General features: G+C 42.3%; 1 protein-coding gene across 2 annotated transcripts in view; it reads right to left on the bottom strand.

Moving 5' to 3' along the window:
- The window catches only part of LOC137374258 (lebercilin-like protein), an 85,471-nt gene that overhangs the window by 29,794 nt on the left and 29,393 nt on the right, over nt 1–26,284 (bottom strand). Inside the window, exons 3-6 of one of the 2 annotated variants that reach the window (XM_068040046.1) lie at nt 22,065–22,202; nt 13,612–13,705; nt 7,013–7,119; nt 4,841–4,943 (exon numbers count right to left, since the gene is read on the bottom strand). In XM_068040046.1, coding sequence (XP_067896147.1) covers nt 4,841–4,943; nt 7,013–7,119; nt 13,612–13,705; nt 22,065–22,202 — 442 coding nt within the window. Of the gene's footprint in view, nt 1–4,840; nt 4,944–7,012; nt 7,120–13,611; nt 13,706–22,064; nt 22,203–26,284 lie in introns of those variants that run through there. The other variant, XM_068040047.1, reaches the window with a different exon arrangement.

Raw genomic sequence — 26,284 nt, 5'->3', positions numbered from 1 at the left:
TATCATAGTTATGGCCTGTTGTGTCCGTGCTGAGACTCTGCAAGAGCAACTCACCTAGTCCCACTCCCCCGCCTTTTCCCCATAGACCTGCAAATTTTTTCTCTTCAGATAATTATCCAATTATCTTTTGAAGGCCTCGATTGGATCTGCCTCCACCACACCCTCAGGCAGTGCATTCCAGATCCTAAACGTTGGCTGCATAAAAAAGTTTTTTGTCATGTCGCCTCTGGTTCTTTTGCCAATTAATTTAAATTGGTGTCTTCTGGTTCTGGATCCTTCTCCCTATCTACGCTTGTCCAGATTCCTCATGAACAGCCCTCGCTTCTACAACCTAACCACATCACGGAAGATCCTCATCCCTGGAACCATTCTCATGAATCTTTTCTGCATCCTCTCAAAAGCTTTAACATCCTTCTGAAAGTGTGGTGCCCAGAATGCCCAGAACCAGCAGTTTATACAGGTTTATCATGACTTCCTTGCTTTTGTAGTCTATGCCCCTATTTATAAAGCCCAGGATCCCATATTCTTTAATAACTGCTTTCTCAACTTGCCCTACAACCTTAAATAATTTGTGCACAAATACTCCCAGGTCCCTCTGCTCCTGCATCCCCTTTAGAATTATACTCTAATTTATATTACCTCTCCTTGTTCTCCCTAACAAAATGAATCCCTTCATACTTTATTGCATTAAATTTCATCTGCCATTTGTTTTTTTAAATTCTTTCATGGGATATGCGCATCAGTGGCAAGGCCAGCATTTGTTGCTGAAGCCTAATTGCTCTTGACAACTGAGTGGCTTGCTAGGCCATTTCAGAAGGCAGTTAAGAGTCAAACATATTGCCATAGGTCTGGAGTCACATGTAGGCCAGACCAGGTAAGGATGGAGGTTTTCTTGCCCTAAAGAGCATTAGTGAACCAGATGGGTTTTTACAACAATCGATGATTGTTTCATGGCACGATTAGAGACTGACTTTCAAATCAGGGTTTTTTTAATATTAATTAATTGAATTTATTAATTAATTTGAATTTAAATTCCACCAGCTGCCATGTTGGAATTTGAACCCGTTTCCCCAGGGCATTAGCATTGTCCGGCATTCCACCAGCCTGCCTAAGCCCTTTTGAAGTTTATCTCTATCCTCCTCACAGTTCACAGCACTTCCAAGTTCTGTGTCATCTGCAAATTTTGAAAATGTGCCCTGTACACCTAAATCTAGGTCATTAATATATATCAAGAAAAGCAGGGGTCCTAATGTGATGAAATATAGGTTTAATAGGCTTAATTAGGTAGTATTTAGATATAATTATTACATTATACCTCTTCAAATTAAAGATTGAATAAATGGTTAGTTTTCAAGACTCACTTAAATTCCCTTAAGTGAACCTCCCTGTTACAATGGAACGTGTACCAGAAACACCTTTTAAGTTAAATGAGAAAGGCTGTACATGGTCCATACTGATAACTATAATCCTAATTAGTTGATAATGTTAATGATATAGACAGACTGACATAAGGAGATGGTACAAGGTACCATCAAAGAACCATCACAGATGATCAATCACAAAATGGAATGTTACCTACAAAACATGTTGCTGCCTCTCCCTGCAGACAAGTTACACTTGCTTTCTGCCATATTTTCCACAATAGCCGTGAGATTTTAGTTTTCTATGTAATAAAAAAAAAAAAATTCCTAGTTTCCAACCTTCAGCTTTAAGCACCCATCCTCTGCTACCAATTTTAAATTCCAGGAAGCTTGTTGTGGAAGGATGATGCTGGAGCCTATCTTTATTCAAGTTCACATTTATTGTGCAGAGTAAAAGGATTACAAACCTGTAGCTCCTCACTCAAAAACCTCCACTAATCTCAGTAAGAGTCTGCTTATAAATGCTCAAGTATGACCCCAATTAATACCCTCCACCTGCATATAATTAAACAATTGATACACAATTAACAGATAAACAGGGACTTGGTGCGAATTACGATACAGGCAGCAGAGTTTTGGATGACCTCAAGTTTACAGAGGGTAGGATGTGGGAGACCAGGCAGAAGTGCATTGGAATAGCCAAGTCTCGAGGTAATGAAGGCATGCATGAGGATTTCAGCAGCAGATGAGCTGAGACGGGGCTAGGTCAGGCAATGTTACGGAGGTGGAAATAGGCGGTCTTAGTGATGGCGTGAATATGAGGTTGGAAGCTCATGTCGGGGTCAAATGTGACACTAAGGTTGCAAACAGACTGGTTTAATCTGAGACGGTTGCCAGGGAGAGGGATGGAGTCAGTAGCTAGGGAACGGAGTTTGGAGCAGGGACCAAATACAATGCAGAATAAAACTCCTGCTGCTCTTGCCTCAGTTAGTGTCACTTTTGCAGCTAAATCAGGTGGTTGGTTATTGCTTCAAACCCAATACTGATTTCAGCACATAATCTCGCCTGATACTTCAGAGCAGTTCTGGGGTAAGCAGAGTTGTCGCAATGGTGGAGGTGAGAAAGGAAGAATTAAACTTAGATAGCATCTTCCATGTCCCTAGGATATCCTAAAGCATTTCAAAGTCAACAAAGCACTATTTCTTTTGTGGTTGAAGAACAGGGAGCTGGTCTGGCTGACATTCCTCCCTCAGACAATACCACCTAAAAGGAAAGAAAACATAATCTGGCCATCCATGGATGTCTCTTCTCTGTCAGCTGATCGGCATTTATCCACATAGCTATGATGACTGCACATCAAAAGGTAGTTTGTCAGTTTAAATTGCTTTGGGATGTCCAAAAGGAGTGATATGGTGCCAAACAAATGAACTTTCTTTCCTCCCTCCCTTCTCTTCCTTCTCCCCTCTGCCCAATATCAGAACAGCAGCCTACACTACATGACTATGACATTTCCATTCTCCACAATACACAAATGGCTCCTCAAAGTAAGATTACCAATCAGTGGCAAATTAAGATTTTATTTGTGGCTACGTGGCCAAGTTTACTAGTGACCGTATTCATACCATTCAAGTTACAAAAGGCAAGAAGATGAGGCCCTCACCCCACCAGTCTGAGACAGAGTTGAGCCCAGATACCGGACCTGAAGGACTGTTATGCTGAGCCATTATGTCACCTAATTCTTGTCCTTCCTGACAGTAAACTGATTAAAAATAATAATAGCAGCTGAATATGTGCAATGTACTGAAGAACAGTAATGAGTGTCTAGGATGAAATTACCATGGGATTACCAGACAGAAAAATTTGTCTTTTTAAAAATAAAAGCCCATTTTCTTCACTTACCTCTGACCAATGTTGTGGAGACTCTGATTGTTGAGGTTTTGGATGAACTTTCATCATTGGGAAAGCAAACGTCAGAGCACAAAAACATCTGTTTTTAATTATTGTTATGATCAGTATTAGCAAAGACTAAAAATACCAATGTGATTAATAATTACACTAATACAAGATCACCATCTCACACTGAAGAGTGTCTGCAGAGACTCATCGACAGGTTTGTGGCTGCCTGCAATGAATTTGGCCTAACCATCAGCCTCAAGAAAACGAACATCATGGGACAGGACGTCAGAAATGCCCCATCTATCAATATCGGCGACCACGCTCTGGAAGTGGTTCAAGAATTCACCTACCTAGGCTCAACTGTCACCAGTAACCTGTCTCTCGATGCAGAATTAAACAAGCGCATGGGAAAGGCTTCGTCTGCTACGTCCAGACTGGCCAAGAGAGTGTGGGAAAATGGCGCACTGACACAGAACACAAAAGTCCAAGTGTATCAAGCCTGTGTCCTCAGTACCTTGCTCTACGGCAGTGAGGCCTGGACAACGTACGTCAGCCAAGAGCGACGGTTCAATTCATTCCATCTTCGCTGCCTCCGGAAAATCCTTGGCATCAGGTGGCAGGACCGTATCTCCAACACAGAAGTACTCGAGGCGGCCAACATTCCCAGCATATACACCCTACTGAGTCAGCGGCGCCTGAGATGGCTTGGCCATGTGAGCCACATGGAAGATGGCAGGATCCCCAAAGACACATTGTACAGCGAGCTCGTCACTGGTACCAGACCCACTGGCCGTCCATGGCTCCGCTTTAAAGATGTCTGCAAACGCGACATGAAGTCCTGTGACATTGATCACAAGTCATGGGAGTCAGTTGCCAGCGATCGCTAGAGCTGGCGGGCAACCATAAAGGCGGGGCTAAAGCGTGGCGAGTGGAACAGACTTAGCAGTTGGCAGGAAAAAAGACAAAAGCACAAGGGGAGAGCCAACTGTGTAAAAGCCCCGACAACCAATTTTATCTGCAGCACCTGTGGAAGAGTCTATCACTCTAGAATTGGCCTTTATAGCCACTCCAGGCGCTGCTGCACAAACCACCGACCACCTCCAGGCGCTTACCCATAGTCGCTCGAGACAAGGAGGCCAAAGAAGAATACAAGATCTTAATTGTCACCCGTTCAAAAGGTGCAAATTAATAATCTTTACTGCAGTTTTTCTCCCCAAAGAGAGTATTTCTTCTGATTATACACTGTTCCTGGTCAATTGCTCAGATGGTGGCTCTTTGCCAAGAATGCAAAGAGAACCCTGATGTTACCGTCTCCCCAATCCCACCCCTGACCTCTGCTATCTTCCTACCTGCTGAAGTATCTGGTCTCAATTCAACTTCTCCTCTCCCCTGACCATCAGTAGCATGTGAGATCCTGTGTGGAGATCGTTAGGAAAAAGCACTCTCCATAGTGCAGCATTTTACAGCTCAAATTTTGAAGAAATATTAAATGTAGTTGCCTATCATACCCATCTCATATGACTGATTACTTACAGTCTAGGTGAGTTAGCACCACTCAACTGTAAAATAAACCAAAGGCTCACCTTTTCTTAATCTCGATGCCTCAGAATCCATTTCACTGTCTTCCTTTCTGAGTTGTCTTTTTGATGCTTTGTAGTCTTCATCGTCAGCTTTATTTGTTTCCTTCTATTACATTGTAAAATAGTTTATTTTAGAACTTTTGTATATGAAAAGTGTGGCCTCTAGGGCAGTGTGTTAACAGCAGTGTGGCACCACTTCTGTCGTGGAATTACTTCTGGCCTGAGCTGCATCATGTGACCGGGTATCACACAGCTGTTACCACTCTCCTCTGGATCCCACTTCAATTAAACATATGAGAGAAAGCAAAAATCAAAGTACAAAACACAACAATCTCCGCACTGAAGCATTTTATTCAGTGTAAGCCTATACAAGCATTGCAATGAAAATGAAAAAAAAACACCATGAGTAAGGGTTGCCTGACGGCTCAGTGGACAAATGCAGACCAGGAAGATTCGCAATTCCATCACTGGTTTGCAAAAGTTAGCAGACCTCAACTGGTGGTAATTGTAGGGGACACTACAGTTTGCTTCAGTGTCGCTCAGGTGAAGGACAGGAACATTTAACAGAATTCCCAACTTCAGTTTTCTATCCAATGATCTAGTCTGAAAATTGCATGTGTGTGGTGAAGACAAGATTAGGCTTGACTGTGAAACATTAAATCATAAGCCCTGAAAATAGCACACTTTATAATATCAGAGTCCATACTATCAGCAGAATTGACGTGATAGTGCTTTTCTGCTTAGTAATGTCATGAGTCAGCTGGCCCATTCATTTTTCTCTCTAGCTCACTATTCAATTTATCCCCTTCTTTAAAATTTGTAATAAGAATTGGTTTAATAAAATGGTGACCCTTTCCTTTGGGATCATGTTGGCACAGTTGCTTCCTCTCTTCTATCTCACACTGGCACTCTTTCTCCTCATTGATCTCGCATTTGTATTGCTTCTTCTCTTCCTGCAACCTGCATTGCTATCATTCCCTCTCTTCTTCCCATTTGTGTTGCTCTTCTCCCTGTATAGGCTGCTTTGGTTCTTTCTCCAGCTGAAGCTCCTGCTCTCTCGAGTGAAACTCTCAATCCTTTAGCTGGGATTCTCTCTCTTTCGCTCTTTCTTTTTTCTCTATTTCTCATGTTTTTTCTTCTGCCACTAAACGCATCATTTCTGCCTCTGCCCCTTTTGATCTGGTCAACATTTTTAGATTTTGCTATTTCTGCTTTGTTGGCTTTTAGATTTAAGTGTGAGCTGGCCTGGATATTTGTTTCGTTAGCGTGTGTATATTTTCAATCTCATCGAAGCTGGACTGGGCAAACACTTAGTGAGACGAGGCCAGATTCAAATTGTTAAGCTCCTTTACTTCACAGTAAGGTGAACATACAGAACAGTTCCGAAGAAGGGTCACTGACCCGAAACGTTAACTCTGCTTCTCTTTCCACAGATGCTGCCAGACCTGCTGAGTGAATCCAGCATTTCTTGTTTTTGTTTCAGATTTCCAGCATCCGCAGTATTTTGCTTTTATTATACAGAACAGCTGTTAGGGCAGGACTCACTTAATTCAAACAGCACAATTTACTTTCATGTAATAATGCAAAATACACACAACGAACAATCCCACATCATTTAACTTGACTTAAACAAGTTCCTTTCTTAAAGGCACTGTTTCATGCTGGGAATCTGGTATCCTTTGATACCTCACCCCAGTCTTCAAATATAAGCCTAAACATGAGTGGCAATGGGTTATTCAGCCAGTTGGGGATAAAGGGCTTATTCTATTCACAATTGGTACCCATGCACATGTACACCCACGTGTACATATGTTCCTGCAGGAGTCAACAGCAATAATCCCAGTTGATTTCATACCCCACCTCCTTTAGCCCAATTATAGGGGTCCCACTGTCATCCTGACTAAGGTCAACTAACTCAGCACAAACCAGGGTCCTTCCTGTTGTTTATAGCTCAGTTGCACACCCAAAGTGAACTTATCAACTTAACCAACACTGTGAGCACTAATGATCTACAATAGAATCATCCATATTTATTGCAAATAATAAGTGATTCTTTAGATTTATGGTCTTTAATGTAACAATTATGAAAATACATTTTGTCGTAGTCAATAAGACAAACCACAGGCCACAATATATCTGAAGTGTGGGTGAAACAGAAAATCAATGGAAATTTACCTGACTATGGATTGTCTTCTTCTCTAAATTTGGAAGAACATTATGAGGAGAAAAGGAACTGATGGGAGAAAGACATTCTTCTGTCTGTATTGCTTTGGCCACGTTTTCTGCATGTGACAAAAGGAAACAATAAATACAATTGCAGAAATGCTATAGGACATGTTAAAGGCGAGATAAATGTGAAATTTATATGCATTAGCTTTTATTCCATCACATCACTTTAAAAAAGTGCTTCTGTCTTTCAATTCTGCTTGAAGTGCAGCTGAGCTGAATGGAAGATCACAATGCCAAATATACTTGTGTCATTTTATTAAACACAGCTGTGGATTGGGAAGGGTGAATATCACAGTTATTGCTAAAAATACTCACAATGGAATACACATAAAGGCCAATTAAATGGCAATAATAGACATATGTTCATACGGGGAACTGTAACTGGGGATATTTCAAACAATAAAATTTGATCCTGGACTCTGATGACATACCCTTGTTAACCCAGGGACACAAGTTAAAAATGTTGAATTTCGAACTGAGAAGGAGTATGCTATTTACTAGTAAATCAGGCAGAACTTTTCCAGTCAATCAGTAAAAGAATTGTGGGATGATTAACAGGGCAGGCATAAAGTGGAGAGCGTAGATGGATTCAGAAGACAATTAAATGTTTTCCTGAATAGAGAAGGTGATTGATGGCCATGGTGGATAGGTGTTTACCTATTCAAAGACAAGGGGCTTTCTATATCAAATGGCTTTTTCCTGTTTCTAAAATCTCTTATGGATCCAGTCCATGAATACCAAGCCTGGTATTGAAAATATTTGTACTGATGCAATAAATGATGCTTTTCTGCGGATGGAGGTTCAATCACGTTGGTAGAGTAGAGGGGCCTTTAAAAAATAAAGGCCAGATTTTATTCCGGCAACAGGGGTCTCAACCACCAGGAAAAGCGCCAGCGACAACCCCATGTTGTCTCCTCTGGGGAAGGCCCGCCGCGTTATGTGCCAATTAGGCCGTTCACAGGCCTTCCCACCCCGGACCTAATTTGGGTGGAAGCAGGAAGGTGGCAGGGTCCCCCCCTCAGCCCCGCCACCACCATCCTTCCCGATTATATGCTCTCCCTGCCTCCAAATCCAATGTGGGGAGAGCATAATATTTCCCCCAAAGTGTTGTTTTGAGGGTTTCTTGACTTGAAGCTGAATCTTCTTTCCAATTAATGCTATTTCACAAGATCAGAAGATAATTACAGATATGGAAGACCATTTGGCCCTTATTAGTTCATCCATACAGAAATGCCCTTCAGTCTTGCCCCCATTGTAGCATGCAATTGTTTTAAAATAGATTTTGCCTCTTCTACTCTATTCAATAGCTCATTCTCTGTGTGGAGAAAGCCCTAAATTTATCTTTTATTAGTTTGTTTGAATTCCATTATTCATAACTTAATTTAAACCTTCCAGATTTATCTTTCTCATAACATTTACTATCTTAGCCAGGATGTCAGGAGATTATGAATTCACATCCCATTCCAGAGATGTAGGCTGACACTCCAGTGCAGTAGTGAGTGTTGCAGAGATATTGCCTTTCAGATGAGACATAAAGAGAGCAGGGAAGCTGGCCTGGCCAACATTGATCCCTCAACCAATACCATTAAAACAAATTATCTGGTTATTTATCTCATTGTGTTTTGTGGGGCCTTGCTGTGTGCAAATTGGCTGCTGTGTTTCCCTATATAACAGCTGCGGCCACACTTCAATAATACTTCATTGACTATGAAAGGCAGAATCTAATTGTAAGTTTTTTCTTTTACACCTCTTTTACGATCACCTTTCAGATGTCTCCTTTGCAAGAAGGAATGGGATTAATTACTCCCCATTATGTTATATATATTTAAAATGTAAATTTAGAATTAGCAATCCAGAGTATTTCCTCACAAATCAGAACCCTGACACCCAAGATCAGCCTCATGGCTGCCCTCTGCACTCGCTCCACTGCTGAAATATGTTCTTGTGTCATAGCAACTAGAACTGGATGCAACATGCAAAGTGTAGTCTGATCAGATCACTGTACAGTTGAATCACAACTTCATCTGATTTCTATTTAACAGTTCTGATTTTGTTGGTTGCCGCTGTGCATAGGTTAGACACGCTTAGCAGTGAATCTATTAAGACTTCTAGGTCTCTCTCTACTTCATCCTTAACTATTCCATGACCATTCATGTTGCCTAATTTTCTCATCCTATGTGTAGTGCTTTGCATTTATCTGCTATAGATTTCACCTGCTATAGATATGTGGCATACCTATTTTTTTCCAACTCACTGTAAATTTTAGCGTTGCTTCCTTCCATTCCACTGCTCCTCCAAGTTTGGTATCATCAGTATATTTGACCACTTTGCATTGAATTTCTGAGTCCTTGTGAACTGCCAGTCAGTAATGGCTACTCTAGCAGTCTGTGTTTTCTGAATCCGTATAAGATTCATTGATGATATCCAGATGATGGTTTTTGTGTTTCAGAATGGAAAGAATCATTACCTATCATGTTTTATATATCTTAATAGAAGTTTAAATTAAAGAAAGCTTAATGTGTAATAACATAATACTATATTCATCAGGTTGTGTACTAATTAAAAAAATTATGTTTTACTTTTGAACACTTAAAAAAATATCAAAAGAATGACACGTTGCAAAAAACCTGTGCAATAGATTGGATTTCAGCTGATATATGTTCCACTATCCTTTAAATGGGACACATCATTCCAAAGTCTCATAAAAGTTATAATTTCTCGACTCTTCCGAAGTTGTAATTCATTCTTCTGGCTGAAAGAGCTCCAAGTTTAATGAGCTCAATAGTGGTCTACAGATAAATCTGTGAAGCCTCCAGTGACAATATGGTGGATATTGCATTGGAGCTTCAGCATACCTGACGGTGATGAATTTGGGCATGAATTTGGCCCTGTAATCCTCCAGCAATGGCATTCCTGGAAGACATCGATTGGATTCTAGGGTCTAGACCTTGGACATGTAATGCCCATTTTTTTAGGTGCAACGTAGCCCAAAAGTGACATGATTTATGGCCCTGACTTGCCACTCCAGCTTGGAGGAACAATGAAGCTGCAGAATACTACTCCCACGGGTAGGTTCCTAGAAGTTTCTTAAATCTTAAGTATTTTAATATTTTTCTTGTTTCCTTTCTGTCTCTTTTTCTCTCTCTCTCTCTCTTAATTCACTCTTTTTCTGTATCTAATTTGACTCTAATTCACCCTATGTCCATCACTGTTATTCGCTTTGTTTCTTTATCTTTAAACGTCTTTGGTTAAGGAGATAGACCAATGGACCTGAAGTTCAGGAGGTCTCAGATGCCCCGCTGATCTCATCATGCCATTATCAATTCACATTCACAACAATTTGCAGTGCAAAAATATGATTTTTTTTGATTAAAAAAATCCCCAATTCATGGCTTTCGCCGTGAGATGCGCCACTCCCACAATTTCTAGTTCATTATCTATAAGCATGGGAGCCAACGTTCATGTGTAAACCAAAGGCACAGCAGCTTTACCTCTCAGTAACCAGCCTAAAATCCACTGTGTTGCTGTGCTGTTTGTCCGACATTCAGTTATGCAGGAGTCAGAACTTCCTCCAGCCAAGTATTGATAAACTTGGAACCATGCTGTTCAGTTCGTGCCAGAAACTCTGCACCATTGCACTCAATTCCATCCCTTTTCTCAATTGCTTACTCTGACTGAGTTCAACAGTATGCAATCTCTGTGTCCCATTTGAATTTCAGCTGAACTTCCAACCCAAATCCAATGCATTAAAAGACCATTTGTTTCCACCTATAAAATACTACGCATCTCCGTCCCTATCTCTCCCCCATTACCACTGAAACACTCATCCACATTCTTCTTACCTACAGGCTCAACTTTCAAAAACTTACCTAGCCATCCAACCCACCTTACAAATTGCACCAAACCCAGACTAAATCCGACTGACACACCACCCTAATCCTCTAACTTCTTCTGGCGTCCTATCCCTCTGTTTATTTATTTCAAAATCCTCAACCATGTTTACAACTCCCTCCATAATGTCATCCAATCTCATCCAGTTCTGTGTTTCAGCTCATAGCAGTCACGCTTCCGAGTCTGCCCTTCTCTTCACCCCACCATCAGTGTCAAAGCCTTGAATGACCACAGTGCGGCATTCTGCAATTCTCCTCCTAATCTCTCTCATTTGCCTCTCCTCTCCTTACCTTTAAACACTTACAAAGACCTTCCTTTTCAATCATGGCTTCAGTCGCTTCCCCTTAACATTTCAATTCTTTCTCAGTGTCCATTTTTGCATTCCATTGAATGTTTCTTTCTAATTTGTGTGCTTCCCACATGTACATTTATGTAAGTAATTCTAATACCAAGCACAGGGATGCTATGAGTAACACATGCTTGGTTTTCCTGCAGGTGGCTGCGTATTTGAGTGATACCAGTTATGTTAATCTGCCTGTTGCAATCAGTCTAAATTCTTAGCTGGGTCACTAGAGGAGAGCATCTCACTGAGGGACAGGGTTTCACTGATTCTGTATTATCTTGATCGGGAGTAAAAAAGAACAATCATTTATTTAGGCAGAACAACTTGACTTGATAATTTCAGGAGAATGGTGACCATTTTTTACAGATTGTATACTGTATATAAGCTTTGCATTTGTAAATATGTATATTTAGTGTTAAGGTATTAAAATCAGAATATATAATAATTAATCATATTGCCAAATGTTCCTGGACACCTAAGATGGGGGAATGGGTGGGACCATACGCAGTCAGAGAATTAAGTTAAAACTTATGTTTTCCTTTCGCTCTGTCTACATGCCTTTGCTTTGTGGTGACACAATGGCGCCCCCTCCTGCACAGTTTGTTGCACCACAGTGAAATGATGCAGCAGCTCTCAGTAATTCTTCATCACTTTATATATAACTCATTTACAATTCTGGCTTGACATTAAAAAATAAACTTGTTCAGTTGGTTTTGTTGACTTTTCTGCCCTTTCCTGTTTCATGGTCATCTAACTTCCTCCTGTTAACATCTCCATCAGTTAACTCAGTACGTGTAATTTTCATTTTGTTCCCTATATGTAGCACAGAAGCTTGGACAGTAGGTTAGACAATGAGCTCACCTCTGCATTCAAATACAACACAGTGCTTCCTGAAACATCCCAAAGCACTTCACATGCAATGAACTATTTTGAAGTGCAGTGGCTTACAAGGCAGCCAAATTGAACACAGCAAGAAGGACACTAGAATCTTCTTCATATGCTAGTAAATCTCCTTTGGCATTGCTCATTGTGTCAGAGGATTAAAGTGATCAGGATACAGTGGAGCTAAATAAAATAACACCTAGTGACTGAAGCCTGCAAGTTCAGTATCACTAGAGCCTGGTTGAAAAGGGAATTTTTATTATAAATGGTTACACGGACATTTTCAATGTTAAATGTTGACATGAAGAACATGAAAAATCTTGACAAGACAATCTGTTATAAATAGATTGTTATGGGATCTCTAAAGACCACCTGAACCACAGGAAGAGACAGACAGAAGCTTGATTTAATGTTTCATTTGGAAGATGAACATACATACGAACATATGAATTAGCAGCAAAAGTAGGCCATCCAGCCCCTTGAGCCTGCTCCGCCATTCAGTAAGATCATGGTTGATCTGATTGTGTCTCGAATTCCACATTCCCATCTACCCCCAATAACCTTCGACATTTCAAACAATCTGGCATTCTCTCACTGATGTGCTTGCCTAGATTATGTGGTTACGTTATAGGCGCCAATATTTGCAGGGAAGCAGGGAGGGTGCGGAACAGCACCCCTAAAGCTGAGGGGCCCAGAGATCCTGCTGATAATAATGGCAGGATGTCATTAACATTTTCTTCTTCATTTCCTGCCTGGTATACAGCCAGATTGATAGAGACAGAATCCGACAACTGGGAGAGATTGAGGCTTCGGATTGCAGCTTGGTTGTGGTGTGGGCGGGGTCGGGGGTTGCCAATCACTGTAGAGGCCACGATTGGCAAAAGGTTGAAGCCTTCCATGAGGAGCCAATGGCTGGGGGGCGGGGGGAATGCCTGCTCCTCCTGACCCACAAGGAGTGCTCCAAGAAGCACAAACCTGCTGGAGCGGGCAGCTCTCACCTCCATTTCATTGCAAGTCCAAGCCCATTTCCCAAGCCCTGGGAAACCTGGCCAACATCTGTTAAATTTAAGTCAGGTTCCCAAATGTACTGTGGAGCCTGATTTAAACATAATACTGAAGTGTTACACCTCTCTAAGGCAGGACAGACACACTCCTTGGAACATTCAAGGGATACTGGGGTCACATTCCCTAATCTTTAACCTCCCTGACCCTCTCCTGCTCATCATGAGGCCATAGAGTGGGACTTTAACCCACAGCCTTCTGACATAGAGGCACGAGTGCCATCTACCAACAGAGCCATACCAACTCTGCTGCTGGAATATGTCTAACAGTGGCTCTGAAAAACAACAGTTTGTGATCTGAAGCTATTGACAGCATGTGATAGAATTACATTATTCCAACGTGCGTGTATACACCTAGGCTAATCTACCTTTATGTCTTGGTGATGATACGTTGTTCTTTGAACTACCCAGCAGCATCCGATTAGCATAGATATTTTTAACTCCTAGCTGCCTTTCTTTTTCCTAAGAAAAATTAAAAATTATTATCAGAAATATGCATAGTACAATCGCCCATATGAAGTGTCATCTAGATATTAAGCTCCATACACTGTACAGTAGAGAATTAGTTTAAAAAAGTACGAAGAGACGTAGCCTCCAACTATCAGGCGGTTTGTGTCTCTGATTTTCTGCAGAGAGTTCCTGACTTTAACTGGGCTACTATGGGAGGCAGTAAGTTCAGATGATGCAGGGTTGGTTTGCTCTCAAGAGAACTGGGGATTTTGAAAGCAAACTAACCTATCCCACTCTAATTTACCTGAAGGCATAACTGCAACTGAACACAAGCCACGACCTAAGAACAGGCTTTCAAACTGTCCGCCAGGCCAAAAAATGTAGCATAAGGAATACCTAAAGATTATTGGAAAGGGAAAATATGAGTTTTACAAGAACCAAACTTTATTCTTTGAGTGAAGAGTGTGGTAGAAAAATGTGAACATTTATTATTGTCATTTGGCTCAGAAACCGAAAATATAATCTATCTTGATTGACATTTGCTCTTAGAAATTTCCTAGGTGCTGAGTTTCACCAGTCTCAGTGCTCAAGAGTACTTTGTATTGCGCCAACCAAAGAATGGAATTGGCACCCATATGAAAAGTATCTCCATAATTTCCCAAGCAGTAATGGCCCGTCATCACTGACCTGAAACATTAACTCTGCTTCTCTCTCCACAGATGCTGCCAGATCTGCTGAGTATTTCCAGCATTTCTTGTTTTTATTTCAGATTTCCAGCATCTGCAGTATTTTGCTTTTATTATTATGGTAGGACAGGATTACAGTTCTGTGCCCTGGCTTGCACATGAAGTATATCTGCATAAGTGACAGGAACGTTACCCCATTCACATCATTGCAGGTTTACTAGTCAGAGCTGCCGGATGAGATGTTAGGTTGGTACTTCAGTTTGCTCTGCCTGAGCCTATCTGGCTCCAAGCCAGAATATAGAGATTTTAGTCATTGACTCCCACACATACTATATCAGTCCGAGGCCTGTGGGAACGCATTCAAATGGTTGGTATAAACAATGTGTATTGCATTTGCTGATGTTGCAGAGCTGTCAAAAGCAATCAACTTCTATGCTGGTTGGTTGGATTTTGCTTGTGAGGTGTGTGAGGTTGGCAGCAAGTTTTACATGACAGTCTCTAGTACCAATTAAACTAATAACATTTAGTCCAGAGCAATGTCCTTATACTAGAGTTAATCAGGGAGAAAAATCTATCATATTCAGTTCCGATGAAGGGTCACTGACCCGGGGCGTTGGCTCTGCTTCTCTTTCCACAGATGCTGCCGGACCTGCTGAGTGGTTCCAGCATTTCTTGTTTTTATTTCAGATTTCCAGCATCCGCAGTATTTTGCTTTTACTAACATATTCAGTGCCTGCTGTGGATTTCTCCAATGTAACGAAATATATTGAGTTTATTTTTCTCCTCACAATTTGTAATGTCATGAAGGAAACAAAATGAATTTAATCTTTTCTTAGCTAAAAGGAGATCACAGATGGAGATGCAAATTGAGAATGTTCTCAGTGTGTCAACATGCTATGACACACAGACCAAGAAAACCCCTGATTCAGTCTTGGTCTGGCCCAAGTTAGCTAATCTTAGCCAGGGCCACACTGGGAATGCACTATCGGCATCAGAATGCCACAGCATAAAGGGGAAATATTGACCAGGGTTTTTACTCCTGATTATTATAAAGTGTCTCTTGTCGCAACGTGCAGTGACCCTTCATCACTGACCTGAAACGTTAACTCTGCTTCTCTCTCCACAGATGCTGCCAGACCTGCTGAGTATTTCCAGCATTTCTTGTTTTTATTTCAGATTTCCAGCATCTGCAGTATTTTGCTTTTATTATTATGGTAGGACAGGATTACAGTTCTGTGCCCTGGCTTGCACATGAAGTATATCCGCATAAGTGAGATGCAAATGTTTGGCTGATCCCCATGGGAGTGTACCTCAGTGTGACATCTGAAAGCTGGTTAGGAAATTATTTTTGAAAACCTGCAGTCGCACATCACGTGCACTGACAGGAGAAAGTAGAATTACTTGTTTACTTTATAGGGCTGAGTTTATGAAATCACACTCCTGCCTGCTGGCAATTGTACACATTAAAAACTCTGCAGGTATTTTCTCTATGATTTTCCACTCATTAATTTTAATGGATGGAAAATTGTAGGGAGCACACCTGCAGTTTGCTGATGTGCTCCTAGTGGGTGAGGCTCGTTGTCATAAGCATGCATTCTTAAAATAGGACCGATGTTTGCACATGGGGAGATGTGGTAATGTCACTGGAGCTACAACCCAGAGGTGTAGGCTAATGTCCTGGAGACAGGGATTCAAATCCCACAGTGACAGCGATGCCCACATCCCATGAAAGAATAAAAAAAAACTTAAGGCCAGTTTACAATCATTGTCTCAGAATTACTGCCTATGTAAAGTGAGATAAGGTAATTGGGGGGCAGGCCGGCACATATCCCTGGCTTCTTCATCTAGTTTCAACTTGAAAGACTCTCATACCTTGTCTAGCAGCTTCACTGAACACAATTAACAGAAACCTGGGAACAAGTTGCTCAGAAAGGGAATGTTGTACAGTGTGGAGAGGCCCAAATAGCAGAGAAGTTACAGCACACACTGCCACATTATTATGGACTATCAATTTAGTCTGAGAATCCTAGTTAATGATTATTCAAATCACATCATTGCCTGGAATTTCTTCAGGGTTACTTTCACTCTATCTTTGTAACTGCACCAGGAAACGCTGTTTACTTTTTTTTCTCAAAAATATACTTTGTTCATAAAAATCTGTAAGAAAAAAATGACAAAACCATTCAAAACAGCACCAAGTCGACATTCCAAAAAGTGCAAGGGAATACAGGAGTGAGTTGCTTCACAACCCTTCCATTCTATTTTACATACTATGTACATTTTACAGCAAACCCATATTTACGCACATAAATGAGGACTGGTACAGTTACAGTGGTAGAGTGGGAATAAGCAGAAATTCCAGGCCACGGATTTTTCCTTTCTGGCACAGTCACTGTGGCTGCATGCAAATCTGTGCCAATGGTCTCCCTGAGCAGAATTCCTGACCTTGTTTGTACCATAATGAGGGCAGAAGAGCCCAGATGCTTCTTCAGAGAGGAGGGATAAACAATCAGCATTCCTCTCAAGCAAATTCTTAGTTGGAAAATAATGCATGATGCAGGAGACGATAACCAGCTGATATATAAGTAACAAGAGAGTATTCAGAAACTGGCCTAATTCTTGATTTACACCTAAAATTTGAGAGGTCCTTTGATGCCATAGCAAGATAATCCTGTGAATGCCTAGGCATTTTAAATCAGGGTTGAGCCCTGCTCTGTGGTGAATTAACTGATCTCAGCTCAGAGCACTGGTAGAGATGGTATTATTGCCCCCCATGTCCCAGGTTGGGGGGTGGGAAGCAAGACAGAGTTGCTGCTCCTGTTTGTTAATTAGCAACTCCTGCTTCATGTATATCTCCGTGAACAGTAATTGAGGACAGAAAGAGATTTAAATGTGATGGTGTCATGGTGCGTAGCCTGCTAACATTCATTGGCAAGATTTACAGCATAAATAATGGTCATTTGGGCAAGGTATCAGAGAACAACAAACTGTAATCCAGCAAGGAATCATGTTGATTGTATCTAAACTGCCATTGGCAAGTCATTATTCCTCTTGTGACTGTTTTATTATTTGCTTTTTTTAACCTGCGTGTCCCAGAGTTTTATCTTATTTTTCAGAGGAAAAGTTATCAATTTGAAAACAGAATAGCCATCACACCCATATCTGCTTATGCAGCTTATACATGGGCCCAAGCTCACTGGGGAAGAAGCAATATGTGTATCATGTATGTATAAGTCAGATGTATGAGTGCAGTTATGAGTGGGTTGACATTGTCAATGCGCCTGATGGCAGCAACAATAGTTTTACTCAAAGTTTTTTGTGCTGTGAATTTGTTCTTTTTATTCCTCTTTAATTGCCTCTCTGTTTTTCCTCTTACTGTTCCTCTTGAAGTTGGTGAATCTTACTGGCTAGTGGTACTACACAAATTAGCAACCCTTTCGTTACCTCCTCCAAATGCCTAATCTTCCCACATAAGATTGTACAGTGATGGGCCATTGGGCTGAGGGGGGGATGTGTGGGGGGGCGGGGGGGGGTGAAATCACAACTGAGCCAGATCCTGTCTCTGAACTGACATCAATCCACACCAGCTGCTCTCCATCTGGGAGCCACCGGACAGTGATTTGGGGCTGGATTTTACCACCCTTTCAGGATGTGCTGGGAGGTATGGGGGGTGGGGGAGGGATGTAAAATGGCATGGGAAGGTGGGAGTGGTGTGCCCATCATCTTCCTGCACCCATGCCATCTTGCCAGCGACAAGAAAGGTGGCAGACAGTCCTCCCGTCCAGAGGCCAATTGAGCCACTTACAATTATGGGCCTCTTCCAACCGCCACTGGCATTTTACCAGCGGTGGGGGTCTTCCCCTGTCAGCCTCCCAGCAAGCTTGGAGGGGGGCTCTCCTATTTGGGCATTCTTTGGTCCATGGAGGGGGCCCGCAATGGCCACCCTTGTTACAGCGGTGCCGCCTGCCCTCACCAACCCATGACCCCGCCCCCCCCACCCCACAGGGACCTGCCTGACTGACCCCAGTGCCCCAGACTCCATGTACCTGGTTGTGACGGCCCTGTCCATCCATTGTGTCCTCTTCTTCTAGGTGCCAGTAGTGGCCACTACTCCTGGTGGTGCTGTTGAGCTGCAGGCCCTCCGATTGGCCAGCAGTTCCTGGGGACGGGTGGCTATTCTTAAAGAGACAGATGCCCCAGTAGCAGCCAATTAATTGGCCGCTGTTGGCAAGATGCGTCCTTGGGCCGGTCAGCGGGATGCCCGCTGCGATGTGGGAATCCTAGCTGATTGTCCCCCTTCCCTGCCTCATGAATGGTGAGGGCAGTTTTTGCAGCTTACTGCTGCCTCTCTCAACATCCATCAGTGACTAAACCTGGTGTCTTCCTGGTCTACGTAACTCAGTGTCCAATTCACAAAGGAACAAAAAATATGGAGAGAACACTAACTGGGGCTGGAATGAAACTGAAACAACACTTAATTTATTCATTTCTGTTTCCCACATCTGTTCAAAAAGCGTTGTTTTAGTCACAGAAATATTTTTAATGATATTTGTAGCCTCATTTTCTCATCTCAAAGTTTGGTTCTATTTCAGCTTTAGACTTTTAGTTATAACTTTGAACATAGTTGACAAAACTGGAATAATTTTAGTGAATGGGTACTTTCCTAATTTTAGTCAACTAAAACAACACTGCTGCTTCCTTGTGATATCTCAGTATTATATTATTATACAGATAGATCTCTTTAACCAAATGAAACATTGTTTGATGTGTACTCTTCATAAGTAGCTTTGTTGATTTTTTTTTTGTTTCGATTCCAGCTAATAACACTGCAACATTGTAGTATGAAGAATGTCTATGCTATAGCCTAGTCTCGTGCTCATTCCTGGTACTTTGGGTGGATCTAAAACAAACAGGTTTGTGAAAAGAGCTGGAAAAATTCCAGAAGCACTCCGTCTGTTAAAACCCCTGTGACTCCAGGCTTCAGCTGCAGCCTTACAATCGTAATTGGGCTGAGGCTGTTTGAATATTTAAAACGTATGTTTTTTTCATAATCAGGAAGGTGACATGTACATTACAAACACAACGGGTGTAAGTGTAGGGAAATAGCCCCAAAACATTGCACGTAACTGCACCGATATATAAAATGGATAACGAATGTGCAGCTCTTCCATGCCCGAGGGCGAATAAAATTGCATGTCCCTGTTCATTTATGCAAAGAAAAACACATGGGTACAAAATTCTGAGCGAGGGGCCTATCCCGGAACTTTGGTCTATTGATTGATATCTCTTGGGGATCCAGGCTGCTTGCCAGGCTTGGGCCCCATTGGTGGAGCCCGCATATGCCCTTGTGGAGGCAGGTACGTGTCATCTCACTGGGTGTGCAAGCCCCCAGTATTGCATCAGGTCCTTACTGTGGGAACAGCAGCTAAAACCCCTGACTTAGGTAGCCCCTTCCCCACAGCCCATCATTTGCCTTTTAAGGGCAGGAAGTTCCACTCCTTACAAGTTGAATCAGAAACTCTTGGAAATGCCGAAAAGCTGCATAACTAGTTCTCTGCCATTTCCCTGGAGGTTGCATCAGTCTCCCATCATTGTTACGCTAGCTGGCTGGCGGTAACCTTGAGCAATTTCAGGGCCTTACTGCCAAGTAAACTCGTTGCTCATGGAGCCTATTACAGCTCTACACTGTCTTAACATGGCATCCAAACAGACACACATACACACTCCTCCAGCAAAGATTACTGGACAAAAGTCAGGAGTGAAGACATTGGATAAGTTTGTCCACTGTAAGCTGGGAATGCTGAGGCTAATTGGAGTACATCCAATGCCACCCAACTGAGATCAGAGAACTCAGCACAAACTAGGAATCAACCAACGATCTTTCTGCTCCAGCTATTCAGTGCATAATCTCACTGATCAAGAGAGCCTGGGCTCATCAGGAAGCCTAGGATTTAAGGTTGAAATCAAGGATTAGACCCTGTATCTGAGTGCTGTTTTGTTCCCACATTGTAGCAATCAGCAAGTCCATCTTCCCCCTTCTCTAAAAGTATCTTCACTCGATAAACGTATGATCTTGTTTTGTTAGTTAGGTTACTGAGGTTTTGATGGTTTGAGATGAAGCAATTATCAAAACATTATGAAATAGGGAATTAGGTAATTTAATCTGAAATGACTTGAGTCTAAAGCAATGGCTAAAGTTTTCCTTTGAACAGGATCAATCTAACTCACATGGATGACAGATTCTGCTGCAACAGCAGCAATTACATGTGGAAAAGGATCACATAGATTTTCCTCAATAGCTCAGTAGGTAAATGCACTGCATAGCGTGATACTGAATCCTACAAATCAGAAAGTCCCAGGTTGTAGCTCTGCTTTATGTTGTGTTGGTTGATGTCAGTAGCACAGTCATGGAATACTAAACTTAGCTTCACTATCTCTAGGATGAGGAAAAGTAACAGTAGCAGTTTGCACTCCCAGCTGTGATCCAGTGACCTTGCCATAAAATACATGAGAGTAGACGTCAGTTGAGAACAGGACTGGATTTACCTGTGATGCCTTCCATGGATCAAACACCCTGGTCACAGTGTGGTCAGGGCAGCAAATTCCAAAAAAAAAGAATATATCTTAGTGCCATAATATGAAAATAAATCTAGCTGCATTTTATTCCCCGAAAAATAGCAGTTTCTTTAGGAAGATGGCAATAAAGAAAGGGTGCCTCTACCCTGATTGCGCGCCTGCTATTATTTTTAATTTGCTAGATGAGCCAGTCATTCTGGATTTCTGTAAGCCAATCCATTTCTGTGGCACCACACTGAACAGAGACAGACGGCATAGGTTTAGCACCATGTCTGTCTGTACATCTGACCCTGGGGGAATATGAAGGCATGGGGGAAGCATGCTACTTAAATGCTCAAGAGAAACCCACCTTCAAAGACTGAATTTACTTTGCAAGCTTGTTTTAATTAAAAACATTAGATTTTATTTCTTAAAGACAGAATTAGGCTGAAATAGTCTATAAGATGATTTGTGGGATTTCAACATTATGGCGTTTAATGTTATTATCGTTCACGATGGACAATAATGGATATCCACATGCGATGTTATTGAAAGATCATTCTGAGATATTTCTTGCTAATGTGTTCAGTTAACAATTATAATTTTGAGGACACATTACTAAAACCACCTCTGCCTCACAGGGCTTAAAAAGAGATGGATCAGCCAGACTCCCTCCTCCTGATCATTTTCCAGTGACTTCTACTGGAAGGTTCATGTGTGTGGATATTGGATGAGGAGAAGCTCAGGGTTGACTATGATTCCCAACATGGAAACCATCCACTCACTCTCTACATGCACTTGTGACAAATAGTAACTTAGGCGAGATACTGAAGGGCTGTTGGCAACTTCCTAAGTCAGTAGAGTGGGTTGGGGTTGGGGTTGGGGGAGGGGGGGAGGCAGGAATTAGTTTCTCTTCTTTAAAAAAATGAAAGACACAAATTAATTTTGCTTTCTATCTTACCAATATCAGACCTCCTCTTTTGCAAATTTAATTAGTCTGGGATTAGTTTTGATATTCTAGATCTTCATTTACCAAATAGGTTTTGCTGATTTAACATTACGCTTCACTTTTTCATTGTTGAAGTTTTAAACAAACCAATCACGTTACAACGGGTCAGTTAAAGCAATACCGTCAGCATTTGGTTCAAGGTGCGTTGCTCCAATTCTAACTTCTTTATCAGATCAAGGGCCTCCTGTGTCTTTCTGTGTTCTGCAGCCAGGTGATGATTGAAACTTTTACATTTTAACTCCAGAATTTTCTCCAGGTCCTAAAGACACAGTGAAAAAAATAAGCACCTGCAGGAAAATCATGGGATAATTGCCATTGAGGACAACACTTTGTGTTCGTACATCCCTTCCTTTCCTGAAGATGCCGACTTGATGAACTGCAATAATTCCTCAGGCACCAGCAACCCCCTGATACTGTGGCCATTTGAGCTATCCATGAGCACAGTGTAAAAAGTAGGCTATTCATCCGTGGGGGCATCACAACCAAAGGCCTCAGAACCACCCCACATCTGTCTTCGCCCAATGTCCATTTATGTACATTTTCTAATAGCACCTACTGCATAGCAATCAGGAGCTGGAAACCTGGTTAATTTCTTCTCCTTCCCAAGACCAGGTGATCAGACCAATTTTAGTGCCCATATCGATGTCCCATCTGCGATCAGCCAACTCAGCACAGACCAGGAATTGAATCTGGATCTTTCTAATCGCACAACGTCTATTTCTGGTGCTGCCGATTGGCAAGGTAATGACTGTTGGAAGTGCTAGGCATGGCACGATTGTTTAGAATGCATTGACATGGTTGAGAGTGTGTAAGATGACTAAGTCTCTTGGTACCAATGTTATCTGCTTCCAATGTTATTTGAAAACTTTCCTAGAAAAAAATAAATCCCTATATAAACCTCGACAATGATGTAAATAAAAAAGCTCAGAAACCTGTCTACCTGTTGAAACTGGAAATGTTCAGAACTACACCTGGTGGAGATACAACACACAGGTCTCTGTTCAGACGAGCTCCTTCTAACAAAAGATTTAGCAATATATCAAATATATTTTGGGTGTAGTGGGAGAAGGAAAGCAGGTAGGGGGGATTGCAGATGAAGTTGACTGAAATTGAATCATGTTCATAAATCTGGGGGCCGCAGTTTCATCTCCAAAGTAAGATGTAAATCCAGTTCCTAATTTCCTAATGTCTGGATGAGTACAACAATACTCAAAATGCTTGACATCATCCAAGACAAAGCAGCCCGCTTGATCAGCACCTCATCCACAACCTTAAACATTCACTCCCTCCACTACCGTCGCACAGTGGCAGCAGTGTGTACCATCTACAAGATGCACTGCAGCAACTCACCAAGCCTCCTTCGACAATGCCTTCCAAACCTGTGACATCTACCACCTAGAAGAACAAGAGCAGCAGGCAAGTGAGAACACCAACCCTGAAAGTTCCCCTTCAAAGCACACACCATACTGACTTGGAAATATATCACCTTTCCTTCACAATCGCTGGACCAAAATCCTGGAACTCCCTGCCTAACAGCACTGTGGGTGTACCTACACCAAATGGACTGCAGTGGTTCAAGAAGGCAGCTCACCACCACCTTCTCAAGGGCAATTAGGATGGGCAATAAATTCTGGCCTTGCCAGTGATACTCACTTTCCCTGAACAAATAAAAAAAATGTAGACACCTGAGATCCATCCCCACATCCTGAAGTCTGGAAGTTATGAGAAGGTTGTAAGCTGTAAATTGATCCCTTGGACGTATTAGAGGAAGATAATTTACTGTATAAGAATATAAAATAGTGCAATAAAAAGATTCGGCACTTTCCTATTAGAGCACTGTCCTTTCACCAGATCAAATCCAGCCCAAATTAATGACATTAATGTCTATATGAGGCTATGTGAGTCCTGAACAAAATGCCCTTGGCCAACCTTAAACCTGTTGCGAGTTCACAACAAATAATCTGATACCCGATTGGTAACCTTTCTAAGAGGTTTCATTAAGGGAGTCCCATTTTGCATTCCTACCTACTTTATCATTACAATTAGTGAATAATAGAAATACATGCACCAAAAGAGGCCAATAGGACAGCAAGTGTGAAAATGGAAAAATTCACTGGAGCACAACGGAGTTTCTCTTATGAGGTTGGGGAGGGGTGGAGGGGGGTTGGTGGTGGGGAGGGAAGGTGGTGGTGCAGGTTGGTAGTGCAGAAGCAACTTTACCATGCATATATTTTGTGCGAGATAATGGCCTGGAAGTGTTTGGGTCAATTATTAGGGATAAAATAAAATTACAAAATATTCCAATCGATACAGCACTGTAATTGCTGACTTTAAGAAGCATTGAAAGGTAACCTTTTTTTTTTAAATTGCTTGTGTAATAAAGGTGGAGAAAACTGATTATCTAATTATGATTATGGCAAGTGTGATTTTCTGTTCCTACAGCACACTCAGCAATATAGGTGTTGATTTATTTTACAATACAGTACAGCTTGGGCGGAATTTTATCTGAACAGACCTGCATGCAGTGGGGGGGCTGGTAGCAGGTCAGGGAGCTGTTTGCAATTGAAGCCAGCTTTGCCTTGGCTCTTTAACTCAGCCATGGCATTACAATCCTGTTTTTGGCTTTCACGACCAAACGCAGAGTGCACCCGTGATGACAACTTGTACTTGTCAATGACAGGTTCTCTATTAAAAAGGGCCCCTGGCTGCGGTCAGAATGACTGCAGGAAACCTTGACCGTGAAAACTTGTGGAGGAAAATAAATGGAAGGAAGATGTGGGAAGGCTGCCCACCGGGTTCTCTAACTCTTCTCTGGAGGTCATGGTGTGGGCCAGGAGGGATGTGCTGTTTTCTCAAGACAGGAGAAAGTGGCCAGCTACTCAAACTAAACAGGCAAGGCTGGAAGTTGCAGAGGCTGTCAGCAGCAGGAGTCTGGTGCCCAGGACATGGGTACAGTGTTGGAAAGTTTCCTGACCTCATTGGGTCAGGAAAGTTGAGTGTCATACCACATTCGGTGTCACCCATCACTCTCTGACTTGCTTAGCATTCTCCTGTTCAGCACACCTCTGATTGACACACCTTATAGTTCCACACATTCCTTTTTCTCCAGAAACCTCCTCAAATTTACATCTGAACAGCCAACACTCACACTCACCCTCATCCTATTGCCATCTCTCACCAATGCATGTCTGCGAAAGATATCCTGGGAGCTGCCATGATTCATTCATTCTGCGAGAATCACATCTACCACAGGTTTTTGTTCCTCCACACAGTATCAGTGGATGGCTCCTTGGAGACAGGGCTACCCTCTGAGGACCTGGCTGATGACTCTTGTAAGGAATCCTACCAGTGAACCAGAGGAGAGATACAACAGGAGCCACATGACCACAAGGGTGATAATAGAGCAAGCCTTGCTGAATTTGTGCTTCAGGTGCCTCAACAGATCTGACGGCATCCTTCAGTATGCACCAGTAAAGCGTCTCCAGAATGGTTATGTTCTGCTGTGCCCTGCACAACATCGCACTGCAGAAATGAATCAGCATCCTCCTCCGAGGAGGAAGAGAAAAGTGCTGTCGAAGGAGGCTTGGTGCGTTGCTGCAGTGCATCTTGGTAGATGGTACACACTTCTGCCACTGTGCGCCACAGGTAGATGGGGTATCGATCAAGTGGGCTGCTTTTTCCTAGATGGTGTTGACTTTCTTGAGTGTTGGAGCTGCACCCATCCAGGCCTGGAGCAAGTATTCCACCATACTCCTAACTTGTGCCTTGCAGATGGTGGACTAAGCTCTGTGAAGTCAAGAGTTGAGTTACTCGCCAAAATACTTGCAGCCCCTGACCTGTTCTTATAGCCACGGCATTTATATGGTTGGTCCAGTTAAGTTTCTGGACAATGATAACCACCAGGATGTTAATGGTAGGGGATTCAGCAACAGCAATGCCATTGAATTTAAAAGGGAGATGGTTAGATTCCCTCTTGTTGGAGATGGTCATTGCCTGGCACTTGTGTGGCACAACTGTTACTAGCCACTTATCAGCCCAAGCCTGAAAGTTGTCAGGTCTTGCTGCATGTGGGCACGGTGTGGTTCAATATCTGAGGAGTCACGAATGGTACTGAACTGCAATCATCCCCACCTCCGACCTTATGATGGCAGGAAGGTCATTGATGAAGCAGCTGAAGATGGTTGGGCCCAGGACACTACCCTGAGGAACTCCTGCAGTGATATCCTGGGGCTGAGATGATTGACCTCCAACAACCACAACCATCTTCCTTTGTGCTAGGTATGACTCCAACCAGTGGAGAGTTTTCTCCCGATTCCCATTGACTTCAATTTTGCTCGGGCT

This window comes from Heterodontus francisci, chromosome 10, assembly GCF_036365525.1.
Source record: "Heterodontus francisci isolate sHetFra1 chromosome 10, sHetFra1.hap1, whole genome shotgun sequence".
In the NCBI taxonomy this organism is placed as follows: Eukaryota; Metazoa; Chordata; class Chondrichthyes; order Heterodontiformes; family Heterodontidae; genus Heterodontus; species Heterodontus francisci.
Note: the sequence above shows the minus strand (reverse complement) of the source record. Positions and strands in the feature narration are given on the sequence as shown.